Source organism: Typopeltis vanoorti, chromosome 12 (assembly GCF_054136105.1).
Source record: "Typopeltis vanoorti isolate ZY-2024b chromosome 12, IOZ_Tvanoo_1.0, whole genome shotgun sequence".
Classification (NCBI taxonomy): Eukaryota; Metazoa; Arthropoda; class Arachnida; order Uropygi; family Thelyphonidae; genus Typopeltis; species Typopeltis vanoorti.
Genome location: NC_143560.1, coordinates 115,098,790 through 115,111,635, shown reverse-complemented (window position 1 = coordinate 115,111,635; position 12,846 = coordinate 115,098,790). Strand labels below are relative to the sequence as shown.

The 12,846-nt window shown below is 36.1% G+C and overlaps 1 protein-coding gene across 4 annotated transcripts in view; it reads right to left on the bottom strand.

The window, feature by feature from the left end:
- LOC150101147 (uncharacterized) overlaps positions 1 to 12,846 on the bottom strand; it is a 916,082-nt gene that overhangs the window by 128,640 nt on the left and 774,596 nt on the right. For all 4 annotated transcript variants that reach the window (XM_090401639.1, XM_090401642.1, XM_090401641.1 and 1 more), the window contains one exon: positions 1,473 to 1,596. In XM_090401639.1, coding sequence (XP_090257765.1) covers positions 1,473 to 1,596 — 124 coding nt within the window. The remainder of the gene's footprint in view (positions 1 to 1,472; positions 1,597 to 12,846) is intronic.

Genomic DNA, 12,846 nt, shown 5'->3' with positions numbered 1-12,846 from the left:
TTAAGAATCATTTCTTGAAGAAGCCAATTTGACTTTGGCAGAACATAAAAATAATAAATAAACCATGTTAGTTGTTATATCATCTACGACGGTGGACTGAAAAGTTCTCGATCTCAACCACAGATGGCAACACTGCCGCAAGATTTTTTTTCTAAGTTGGTACATTTGTCATAAGCATCCATATGAAACTGCACGTCATTCTATCAGGTAGTTTGTTTTATACAGTTGTCGGAAGCAAAAATGTTGTCTGTATCCCTTGAAATGGATAAAATTGAGTATTGTGCGGTTATAAAATATTTTGTAAAAGAAGGTTTAAAGCCAAAAGAAATTCATTCAAAGTTCATAAAAGTTTATGGGCACTCTTCTCCTTTGTTTTCGACAATTAAGAAATGGGCTGCCAAGTTTAAACGTGGTACGTGGCCGTACCAGCCTTGAAGATGATCCACATGAAGGATGTCTAAAAAGTGTAACAACACCAGAAATCATTGATCAAGTGCACAATATGGTATTGGATGACCAGTGAGTCAAAGTGCGTGAAATTGCATTTAATGCAATTAGTATAGGATATATTTTGCACGAAGAATTGCAAATGAAAAAGCTTAGTGCAAGATGGGTGCCGTTTTTGATCTGCTGTGAGCAAGAGCAAAATCTCTGAACAGTGCTTGGAGTGTTTTAACAAGAATAAAACTGATTTTATGTGTCAATGTTTTATGAATGAGACTCGGATACACCATTACACACCAGAATCCAAACAGTAGTCAAAACAGTGGACAGAAGCTGGTCGTTCAGTGCTAAAGAAGACGAAATTGGTATCATCAGCAGGAAAGGTCATGGCATTGGTGTTTTGGAATGCTAAAGGCATTTTGTTTATTAATTATCTTGAAAAGGGTAAAACAATAACTGAGGAATATTATTCTGATCTCTGAACCAGACTACAGGAAAAAATTTGTAAGAAAAGATCCGGTTTGCAGAAGAAAAAAAATCATCTTTCATCAGGACAATGCATCTGCCCACAAAGGTGTTTTGCAATGGGAAAATTAAAGGATCTGCACTATGAATTGTTGGAACATCCACCATATTCCCCAGATTTGGGTCCCTATGACTTCTATCTCTTCCCAAAACTAAAACTCTTCCTCGCTGGTCAGCATTTTTCTTCAAATCAAGAGGTGATTGCTGCTGTAGAGGGGTATTTTGCAGATCTTACTGAGAACCAACCACTACAGGGACGGGATAGTGGCACTGGAGCATCCTGGAATAAATGTATTAGTCTTAAGGGAGATTATGTTGAAAAATAAAAATAATTTTTAAATTATAAATTTGTTTTTTCATTAGGACGAGAACTTTTCAGACCGTCCTCGTATATTTTTTTTATGATATCACCTGCATCTCAGTTTTAAAAATATTAATATAAATTGTTTCACTATTCCTTAAGGGAAATAAATATCTAATTCTTTAGAATATTGTAGACATACCAACATTCTGAGCCCTTTCAGCCATCTCAGTGACTTTTCTTCTGTCTTCTGTGATATTACTGGACTGAGACACCTCAACAATATTGGAGGAAAAATTGTAGCATAAACATAAACTATCACAAACCTAAACCAAAAAGGAATACAAGAAGTAGAATAATGTTTTCTGCATTTTTAAAAAAATTTCATAAATTTTCAACTATAATTAAAAAGATCCCTGCAAACTAATAACTAATCTAACTATTCCACTCTAAATAAAAGTGTATCCACTGTATCCTACCACATGCAAACAATTTTACTGATTCCTTAATTTTTTAGCTAACTAATTTCACTGCATCTACTAGCTAACTTATTTAGTAAACAGTTTGAAAAGCATATGTAAGTTAAAAGTTAGTAAGGGATTTTGTAACTTGAGTGCTTTTTTTTTTTTTAACAGATGAGAGGAGAAACAGTGGGAATGAGGTCAACTTTGAAAGTTGAGTAAATGATGTTCATCAAGTGTATTGAGGGCTAATTTGTTTTCATGAGGTGAGGTGAAATTGATTTTTAAAGGGAGTGACAAATGCAGCAATGTTAGTGAATTTCAGTAAAGGTATAATAACAGTGGTGGCCCGTGAAGCTTTAAGTGGGGGTGCTGCCTATACAAAATAATTTTTAAAAAAATTCTTCTATTAATAAATCCAATTTATATATTAATAAATTGGTTACTGGTTAGGAAAAAAAAATTTTTTTTAAATTTATTTTGTATAGGCAGCACCCCACTTAAAGCTTCACGGGCCGCCACTGTATAATAAACACTGTCCTACTTAGACTGGGCTTCCTGCCATAAATCACTGCACTCGATATTGCATGGCTTATAGTGATATGGCATTTTGGAGTCCATTTCAAGAGATTTGACAACAGTGTATTGCTGGCATGCTAAAACAATGTTGGCTAACCAGAAATAAGGAGCTAGCAGTACTCTGTTCAGGACCTCAATCAAACCACAACAAATCTGATCCCCTGGTTTCTATGGAGATAAATAAACTCTAGACAGAATCTACATAGGAATCTTCAATGTACAAGAGCTTATGAGAGTTCCATAATGAAAGGAAATACAGCAATCCCTAGATTAATGTGTTCTTTAAAACAGGCGCATTAATCGAAAATGCACTAATCGAATATAATAACCTATGGGGAAAAGTATAACTCATTCCTCAAATTTCTTTTTTGACACTTAATTTTTTTATAAATGAATTAGGATATGTCTCAGGGCCTAGTTAAAGAAAACCATGAAGCTGAAAGACAACAAAACATATTCAGAATATAAATTTATTATTCTGCTTCTTAACAAAGAATTCAGCTAACGTAGTTTGGTGGGTATTCTGTTTCTTTTTTTCATACGAGGCAAAAGAGGCAATAGGGTCATACTGACGGTATGACCCTATTGCCTCTTTTGCAAATTTTACTACTTCTCTCTTTATCAAGATAAGCCTCTAAGCATTGCTGTTTAAGAACTTCAGTTGCACGAAAAATATTTCAATTTGTTTCTGTGAAATCTCTTTGGGCCTGTTGGTGAATAAATTTTCTTCATATTCTTTGGGATCTTCCCTCTGTGCATCTAAATTTAGCAGGTAGGAATTTCTCAATTTCTCAGAATGAGATTTAATTGACTTAGATTCATTTGCATAATGTGGAAGAATGTGCTTCCAAATGGCTTGCATATTGCTCAGTCATTTCATTCGACTTTGCGACTTTATAACCAGGCTGAGATTTCTCTGATTTGACCAAAAAAGTCTTGGAAGGCATTCACTTCCAAAAAGGCCAGTTTCATTGACATTAAATATTTATTGGTCAAAATAGCCCCCTTCGTCCACAATTTTCTTCAAAATCTCTGGATAATCTGCGGCCACTTCCTTATCTGCACATGCAGCTTCACCTGTGATTACAACACTATGTAGACTATTTCTCTTTATGAAATGTTCAAACCACCCAGCACTAGCATGAAATTCTTCTTTTCCATCATTGAATCATTGATAGCCCTTTCTTTCAAGGATGCAAAGAGACATAATACTTTTGATTTAATAAGGTCAGTGGATCCATTTTTGGTTACAATCTTCGATCCATGTAGAAAGATGTCTCTAATTCAATGATTATGATACTTTGATTTCGGGTGCATGCATGATGAACTGGAAGTAACCATACCTTTCTCTATGTATTCAGCAGTTTTGCTTAAAATTGCTCTTATAATTGATTCACCCATTTTTGTGTTCTTCTATCTTTGCTCTGGACTCGCCTTGTTCATTTTCTTTATTCTTTCAAGTTTTTCTTCCAAATGAGATTACTTTTCGAATCATTTTCACACTGCCACATTTTTCCTCACTAATTCTTTTACTCATGATGAAAGATTGGGAAAATACTTTAAAATAAAAAAAAAGCAAGGAAAACAATTGCAATGGAGGCATGAGATATGATCATCAAAATGCTATGTAATTAGTAGAACGACATTAATTTAAATGTTAAATTTGGAACATAGTGTAGATGGAAATAATGTAGTATTTCATTAAAAAATAACTTTGTAAAATGTTTTAAATCGGTAGCTAAACTATTTCATCTTGGTGATTGATTTTTTAAAATAGTTAGCCATAAAAAATGTATAGATAGAAAATTTTTAAAATCAGTAACATTTATTTTTGAGATGTATCTAGGTGCACTAATCGAATTTGGGTATAGAAAAAAATTACGCACTAATCGAAAACGCAATAATCGAGGGATTGCTGCATATAACCACAGTGAAAATGATAAACTATTTAATTACTTGAGCCCATGGCACAGCCATGAGCTCACCATTATCCCCCTTTTGCTAACTTTTACATGGAATATTTTGAGCAAAGTGCTCTAGATTCCTCTCCTTTAAAACCCAAAGTCTGGCTTAGATATGTTGACGATTTTTTGCTATCTGATCCCATGGCCACCAGACATTAGACACTTTCCTCAGCCATCTAAACAAACAACAACAACTAATTTGCAGAGTCTAGTGGACAGGAGGAAGAGGGGAGATATGACAGAAACCTACAAGTTGGTAAGGGGTCGTTATAGGATCAATGCTGGAGAAGTTTTACAGAGAATAGTGGGAGATCAGGGGGAGAACCAGAGGTCATCCCTGGAAACTGTATAAAGAGGGTGTGAGTAGGGGAGTGAGAGGCAGGTTTTTTTCGTGCAGAGTTGTGAATGATTGGAATGCCTTGCCTGAGAATGTGGTGACTGCAAAGAGTTTGAATGTGTTTAAAACACGGCATGATGAGCTGTGTGTGTGATAAAAGGACCTCCCAGATGAGCCTTTGACTCCATGAGGTCTTGGGTGGTAATAATAATAATAATAAACACAAAGAATTCACAATTGAGATTGAAAAGCAGAACACAGTTTCATTTCGAGATACACTAGTCACATCTTCCCTCTGGCAGTCTTTCCTTCACTGTTTACCAGAAACCGACACATACTGGCCAATATATACACATAAACTACTACCACCAACCAACAAAAAAAGTAGGGATCATTAATGCACTAAAAAACATGGCTTTGAAGATTTGCTCCAATGAACAAGTACTTATAGATGAATTAAAAGTTATTAGCAATGCCTTCCTAAAAAATAGTTAGAGCCAAAATACTATCAACAAAATTCTGTACAAGACTTCACTTAAAAACAAAGATAAACTAGACTACAATAAAACTGTAGCCATTCCATACATTAAAGGGACATCAGATAAAATAAACATAATACTACAGAAATACAACCATAAAGCCACCTTTAAACCTCCTGCAAAATTAAAGAACTAACTCAGCTCATCCAAGGATCCACTCCCGCTGGCCCACCCTGGAGTATACTGTATTCATTGCACCTGTAATTTGTCCTATTATGGGGAAACAGGATGCACAATTCCTATCAGAAAAAAAAGGAACATAAACGACACATTAAATATAATAACTATGGTCAAGCTGGTCTTTCTAATCATGTCCTGAACACTTTACACAGAATTGAGTGGAAAAGCATCCACTGTTTACATCACACCAAAACATTGTATGAACGTAAATTTAAGGAGGCCTATGAGATTCTTATCAACCACCCTAATCTTAACAATAATGATTATTATTATTATTATTATTTTTATTATTATTATTACGTGACACCTCCAGTGAGTCCAAAGACTCATCGAGAGAGGGCACCTACTCTACAACTCTCCGTCTCCACCACTCAAATCCAACAACAATAATGAACTGCAACTAACATCATCATCATCTACACCAATGCTAACGCAACAATAGAACATGAAAAATCATAACAAGTGAATCAAGATTTTTCAGAAAAGTTCTGTATGCTTATATGAGGAACAATCAAATCAACTTGATAATTAGCTGGTCTGGTTGGCCCAGTGATTAATATATCTGCTTTCCAACCAACAGGCTACAGATTCAAATCTAGCCATGGATGTTCTGCGATGGCTTTCAGTCTGGAGATTTCATTGCCTAATATGATACAGTTTTCCTGCTTACAGGAGACCTGAAATGGCTCAAAAATTCTGTTTGATCTCTAGAACAGAGTTTCTAGGTCATGTAAAAAATAAATACAAAATATATATATATATATAAAGAATAATTAAAATTCTTAGTCCACCTAAAGCATAAAAATCTACCCACCAAGGGTACATTCCAAATGCAGACAGGCAATCAATGTGATATTTACCTCATGATACAGTTTTTGCACCCCCCCCCCCTCAGTAATTTCATGAATGATATTTAAACCCTGAAAACTGCCTTTTAAAGTGAGTAACATCTCATCTAAATAGCTCACCCATGCTTTACAACTTTTTGTGGGTGGGAGTCACATTAAAAAATAAATAAATAAAATTTGAAAATAAAAACTTTTTACCAGGATCTATTATATCCATACAAAGTAAGATGACTTTTGTTAGTTCTTTTTGCACATTTTGCTAAGATATCCTCTTCATATATTTACAAAAAATCATTCTCAAGTGATATATAAAATTTATACTTTTCGAATGATCAGTAATTATTTGGATTTTCCATCCCAAGTCTCTGTTTGGATTATGTACTATATTAGCACACGCACATACATATCGGTTAATTTGTTTTTTTGATTGTTGTTTGTTTTCTTCTGTCATGCATGAGCTTTCATTAGAGCAGATGCATTGATCTTATCAACACATTTGTGCTTTATTTCACACCAACTTTTTCTTCATCCCCTTGCCCTCAATTCACTTGTATTCAACTTGTGCTCGGCACACTCACTCTGCTCACCATCCATCAGGTCCTTTACAATGATTGTAATTAAGATATTTCCAATTTGTAAGGACATAAACATGCTGCACCTCTCGATGTAGTAGGGACAAAAACTTCAATTTCCTGATTATTTTTCAGGATTGTTGTCAAATTCCAATCAGCATCTTGTTCAGCCCAACTTTAACAATCAAGCAGTTCACGTGTCCAACTAAGATCATAAAAGTTGTCCATCTGACCTGTGTACACTGTAACACATACAACACGCTGACTAACCAAACACGATCTGACATGCCTCTCGTAATGCAAATTATAGCAAAGTAGTAGCTGCTTGTCCAGCGCAGTGTAAGAGTTTTGTATCAGTGTGCATCCCAACCCTGTTGCTTGTCAAGGACGTTTTAGAAACTGTCAAAATGATAGTCTAAAAATCCCAAGAATATGGAAGGCACATATTCTACCCACTCAACTTTTCTCTCTAAGAGTTAATTATAAACAGGACTGCAGATAATCCAGAATTTCAATTCTAATATAACAATTGTCATGTTAAATAAGGACATCATTTTTACTGTAACAAAACTATCTATATGAAAGAATGTTTCTCTGATGTTGTCTTAAATAGAATATAGCTTTAATGTAGTTATTTTATTTAATTTAATTTATTTATTGCAATTTTATTTTATTTTTACTAGAGATCAGGCCAGTAAAATAACCATAAATTAAATCAGCGTCTCTTTAGCATACTATGCGAAATATAATTTAGCATGTTTCTGTATATGTATATATATATATGTGTACACTCCAGATGATGACCTTAATATGAAGGTCGAAATGTCAGGAAATTAAAATAATTATTTATAACATGGTTGTATAGTCCATAATTTATGTAAAATGAACCACGAGTGAAGAAGAGGGCGCAATTTGGAGTAAAGTGGATGACAAACAATATTAAACAGGAATTGCATGCGAAAAAGAGGCTATGGAAGAGATATAAGGAGACAGGTGAAGAGATGCATGAGGAATATAAGACACAGGCCAGAAGAGTGACTCGTGTGGTAAGGAAAGCGAAACTGGAATATGAGAGGAGATTGGCCCTAAGATCCAAAGAAAATCCTAGGGAATTTTTTAGCTATGTGGCCAGTAGGAGGAGAAATGACTGTGGAAGAATGATATTGTGGGATAAAAATGGGAATAGAGTGACTGATGCAGAGGACATAGTGGAATTGTTCAATGAACACTTTATTGGAGTATTTCATTCTAGAGGAGTCAGTTTTAATGCTAGAGGGATAGGACTGGTACGAGGTCTGGAGGTACAGGAGGAGAGTGTGTTTCAGATACTGAGTACTCTGGATGTCAGTAAAGCTGTGGGACTGGATGGTATTTCGCCACGAGTTTTGAGAGAATGTGCTAGGGAATTGACAATACCTTTAACGTGGCTTTTCAATGAAAGTCTGGCTTTGGAAAAGGTGCCCAGGGAATGGAAGGAAGGTAAGATAGTGCCATTGCATAAGGGTGGTAACAGACTGGAAGTGTCTAATTATAGGCCAGTCTGTGTGTCATCAGTAGTTGTTAAGATCTTGGAGAAAGTAGTGAGGGACCGTGTACAGCATTGGGCAGATGAGGGTAATGTTATCTGTGAGAATCAACATGGATTTGTGAAAGGACGCTCTTGTTTTAGCAATATGCTAGCCTTTTATAATAAAGTTACAAGAGCATTAGATGAGGGAAAGGCATATACTGCAATTTTCTTAGACTTGGCGAAGGCATTTGACAGGGTGCCACATGATAAGCTGATATTTAAGTTGCAGCACATGGGTCTGGATGTCAGATTGGTCAACTGGATTCAGGATTGGCTGTCTGATAGGTATCAGAGAGTTGTGTATGGTGGAGCAGTTTCCAGGAGGCAGAGGGTTACAAGTGGGGTCCCACAGGGCTCAGTACTAGGACCTATATTGTTTAACCTTTATATCAATGACATAGCCAGTGGATTGCAGGGGGATATTCAGTTGTTTGCGGATGATGCGAAGCTTGGAAGGATTATTAGTAATAGTGCAGATGTGGTAGCCCTGCAAGAGGATTTAAATAAGCTAGATAGATGGGCAAATGAATGGGGGTTTCAGTTTAATGCAGCAAAATGTAAGGTCTTGAGGTTTGGGAAACATCGATGGGATGCTGCATACTCTATGGGAGGAGTTATACTGGAGGAAGTAGGGGAGACAAGAGATCTGGGGTTGATGATTGATAGAAACCTGAAGTTTAGGGGACATATTGCAAAGGTGGTGAAGGTAACACAGAGGATTGCTGCTATTATGAGAAGGACACTGACCTGCAGAGATAAGAGGGTTATCATTCCGTTGTATAAGTCTCTGATCAGACCACACTTGGACTATTGTTCTCAGATTTGGTCCCCAGGATTTGAAGGGGATAAATTAACTGTGGAAAGGATACAAAGACGGATGACAAAGATGGTTTCAGGACTGTACAAGGATAGTTATGAGGATCGGCTGAGAGAATGTGGACTGCAGAGTTTGGTGGATAGAAGAAGGAGAGGTGATATGATTGAGACTTTTAAACTGTTGAGAGGTGGTTACAGGGTTGACACTGGGGAGTTCTTTCGCTTGGTTGATCAGCGGGAAGGAGTGATGACAAAAGGCCATCCTTGGAAGTTACGAAAGGAAACTGTGAGCAAGAGGGTAAGGAGTGGTTTCTTTGTGTGGAGGGTGGTTGAGCCGTGGAATGCATTGCCTGATGGAGTGGTGGGAGCGAGAACAGTCAGTGGGTTTAAGGAGTGGTATGATAAACTTTGTGTTTCTCAGGGGGGGGACCTCCCCTCGATGAGTCTTGACAGACTTTATGTCTTAGAAAGGACCTCCCTCGATGAGTCTTTTGACTCCTTGGAGGCCTGAATAATAATAATAATAATAATAATAATAATAATAATAATAATAATGAATGCTGATCACCATGTAACACTAAAGGAAAGGATTTTTAGTAATCTCCTTACTTATTACAATAAGGTGACAGCTTCCTTGGACAGAGGAGAAGGATACACAGTAATACACTTAGATTTTTCAAAAGCTTTTGATAGACTACTGCATAAGTTGATAGTCAAACTGGAGTAGAAGGGGTTGGATATTAGATTGGTGCATTGGATTGGAGACTGCTATCTGATAGGTATCAACAAGTTGTGTATGGGGGAGCGATATCCAGGAAAAGGAAAGTTACTAGTGGTGTGCCTATATCATTACCACCAGTATGAAAAACATTAAGAAAATGACCATTGAATACATCCACAATAACTTCTTCTTCTTTGGTCACTCTTACGCCATCTCAATAAAGCAGAGTTATCCTCTCATAATCATTCTTTCTCTTGCTAGCTGCATAATGAAAAAACTTCCTAAGATTTTTCTTAGCTCGTTTCACTAGTCTCTTCTCGTAATCTATTACCATTCATATTATGCTATTCACCCTTCTTGCCTGCACTTTATAGATTTCACGTAACTTTTCACTTCTTCCAAGTTTATATTTTCTCTATAATTTTCTCTTCTTCTTCTTCTGAAATTCCTGCTTAATTATCCTAATCATCCATTTAACACCTATTTTTTGTTAATCCTTTTTGATTTAGGTACATTGTCTGTTATTGTCATCATCAAACATTTCTTAACTATCATGCATGCCATATCAATCTCTTTTCCTTCAAATTCCTTTTCCTATATAACCCCTTTGAGTTGTTTTATGAGCTTCCATAATCTCCTGCCTTATAGTTCCACATGTATCCTCTTATTCTGGACACCTTTGCATGCCTGTAAAATACCCATATTAGGACTATATGATCACAACCACCAATTGGTGGTAATGTTGATATGTTCTTTACAATTACATTAATATATTAATTAATTAACAGATATTTCACTGTGTATATCACAAAACATTGTCAGTGCAATAAAACTAACAAAACAATGGAAAAGTAAATGCAACAAATTATTAACAGTGGTGTAACAACAGTTTATATATACTGTATTTACGCGGGTAGTCTGAAAAGTTCTTGATGTTGACCATAGATGGCAACACCATCAGCAAGATTCTTTTTTATAAGTTGGTACATCTGTCATAAGCATCCATGTGAAATTGCAAGTCATTCTATCAAGTAGTTTGCTTTATACAACTGTCTGAAGCAAAACTGTTGTCTGTATCCCTTGAAATGGATAAAATTGAGTATCGGTTATAAAATTCTTTGTAAAAGAAGGTTTAAAGCCAAAAGAAATTCATTCGAAGTTCATAAAAGTTTATGGGCACTCTTCTTCATTTTCGATGTTTAAACGTGGCTGTACCAGCCTTGAAGATGATCCACATGAAGGACAACCAAAATGTGTAACAACACCAGAAATCATTGATCAAGTGCACAATGTGGTATTGGATGACTGGCGAGTTAAAGTGCATAAAATTGCTGAGACTATAGGCATTTCAAAACAATGTGTAGGATATATTTTGCATTTATTTATTTATTTATTCATATGGAGTTTCCTACCTTTTCTCCCCCTTCGCTATTGGGGCGAGTTGAGAACCTCATGCGGAGTTAAGTATTTATGACTGTAGATCCGTGTGTGTTCACGGGGCCAGTTTGCCTGCTTGCGGGATGAAAAACCCCAGATAAACTGGGGGGGAAACCCTGCTGTCCATGCCCAAGACTGGCTAACTTGGCTATGGCTGAGGAAGATCCTTAAACTCCTCACGTCAGCGATGGGAATTGAACCCAGGACACTCCTTCCCCAGACATACGGTTGCGAAGCGCAAAGCCACTAGGCTAACCATGGACATATATTTTGCATGAAGAATTGCAAATGAAAAAGCTTAGTGCAAGATGGGTGCCACACTTGCTCACAGCAGATCAAAAATGTACTAGCATGAAAATCTCTGAACAGTGCTTGGAGTGTTTTAACAAAAATAAAACTGATTTTATGCATCGATTTTTTACTACGGATGAGACTTGGATTCCCATTACACACCAGAATCCAAACAGCAGTCAAAACAGTGGACAGAATCTGGTTTTCACCACCAAAGAAGACAAAGTTGGTTCCATCAGCAGGAAAGGTCATGTCATGGTTGTTTTGGGATGCTAAAGGCATTTTGTTTATTAATTATCTTGAAAAGAGTAAAACAATAACCAAGGAATATTATTCCAATCTTTTAACCAAACTAGACGAAAAAATTCGTAAGAAAAGACATAGTTTGCAGAAGAAAAAAAATCATCTTTCATCAGGACAATGCATCTGCCCACAAAGGTGTTTTGGCCATGGGAAAATTAAGGGATCTGCACTATGAATTGCTGGAACATCCACCCTATTCCCTAGATCTCCAGACAACTGAATCTTCCATTCATGAAGACTGAATTAGTATGGAAGATAGGATCATGCTTTTGCCTCCAAGTGCAAGCATTTGTATATGAGGATGAAGAAATACTGGCTGGATTATAGATGAGGTGAGTATATTATGTCTGTTAACTGCATCTGTTCTCCACCTTATTTGACTACTAAAGGATGCAAATCTTGGTGCCTCCATATGAAACCAGACTACTTTCAGCTGAAAGCCCAGCAGCAATCTCTTCCATCAAAAGCAGGACTCAAACCCAGGTCTTTTCAAATGAAGAAAAAAAATATTGCATTGGTTTTGTCACTTTACTCCTGAAGTTCTGGTATATCAAGGTATAATACTGTGTATGATGCTAGTGTACATACTGTCATTCATCCACAAGGGATTATAGGTTGATGACCATTTGTGGATTCTGATTTTTAGTGGAATTTATGATCATTTGTGGATTGGATTTGTATTAAGAAAAAAAAACAAGTAGGTAAGGATTACACAATAAATCTGGAACATTTGCTAGGAGAAGCTTGAGGAGAAATGATATGGCAGAGACATTAATGGGTGTTTGGTTAGTTGTTGTTTATTGCCAAAAGGATAGCGAAGTAATGTTGTGCCATTACAAAGGTTACAGAGGTATACAAGGAAATAAAAAATAAATAGCTAAATAAGTAAATAACCATGTTATGTATAAGGAAACAAATTTTAAATCACATTATATAAAATTGAATTTATGATCAAATG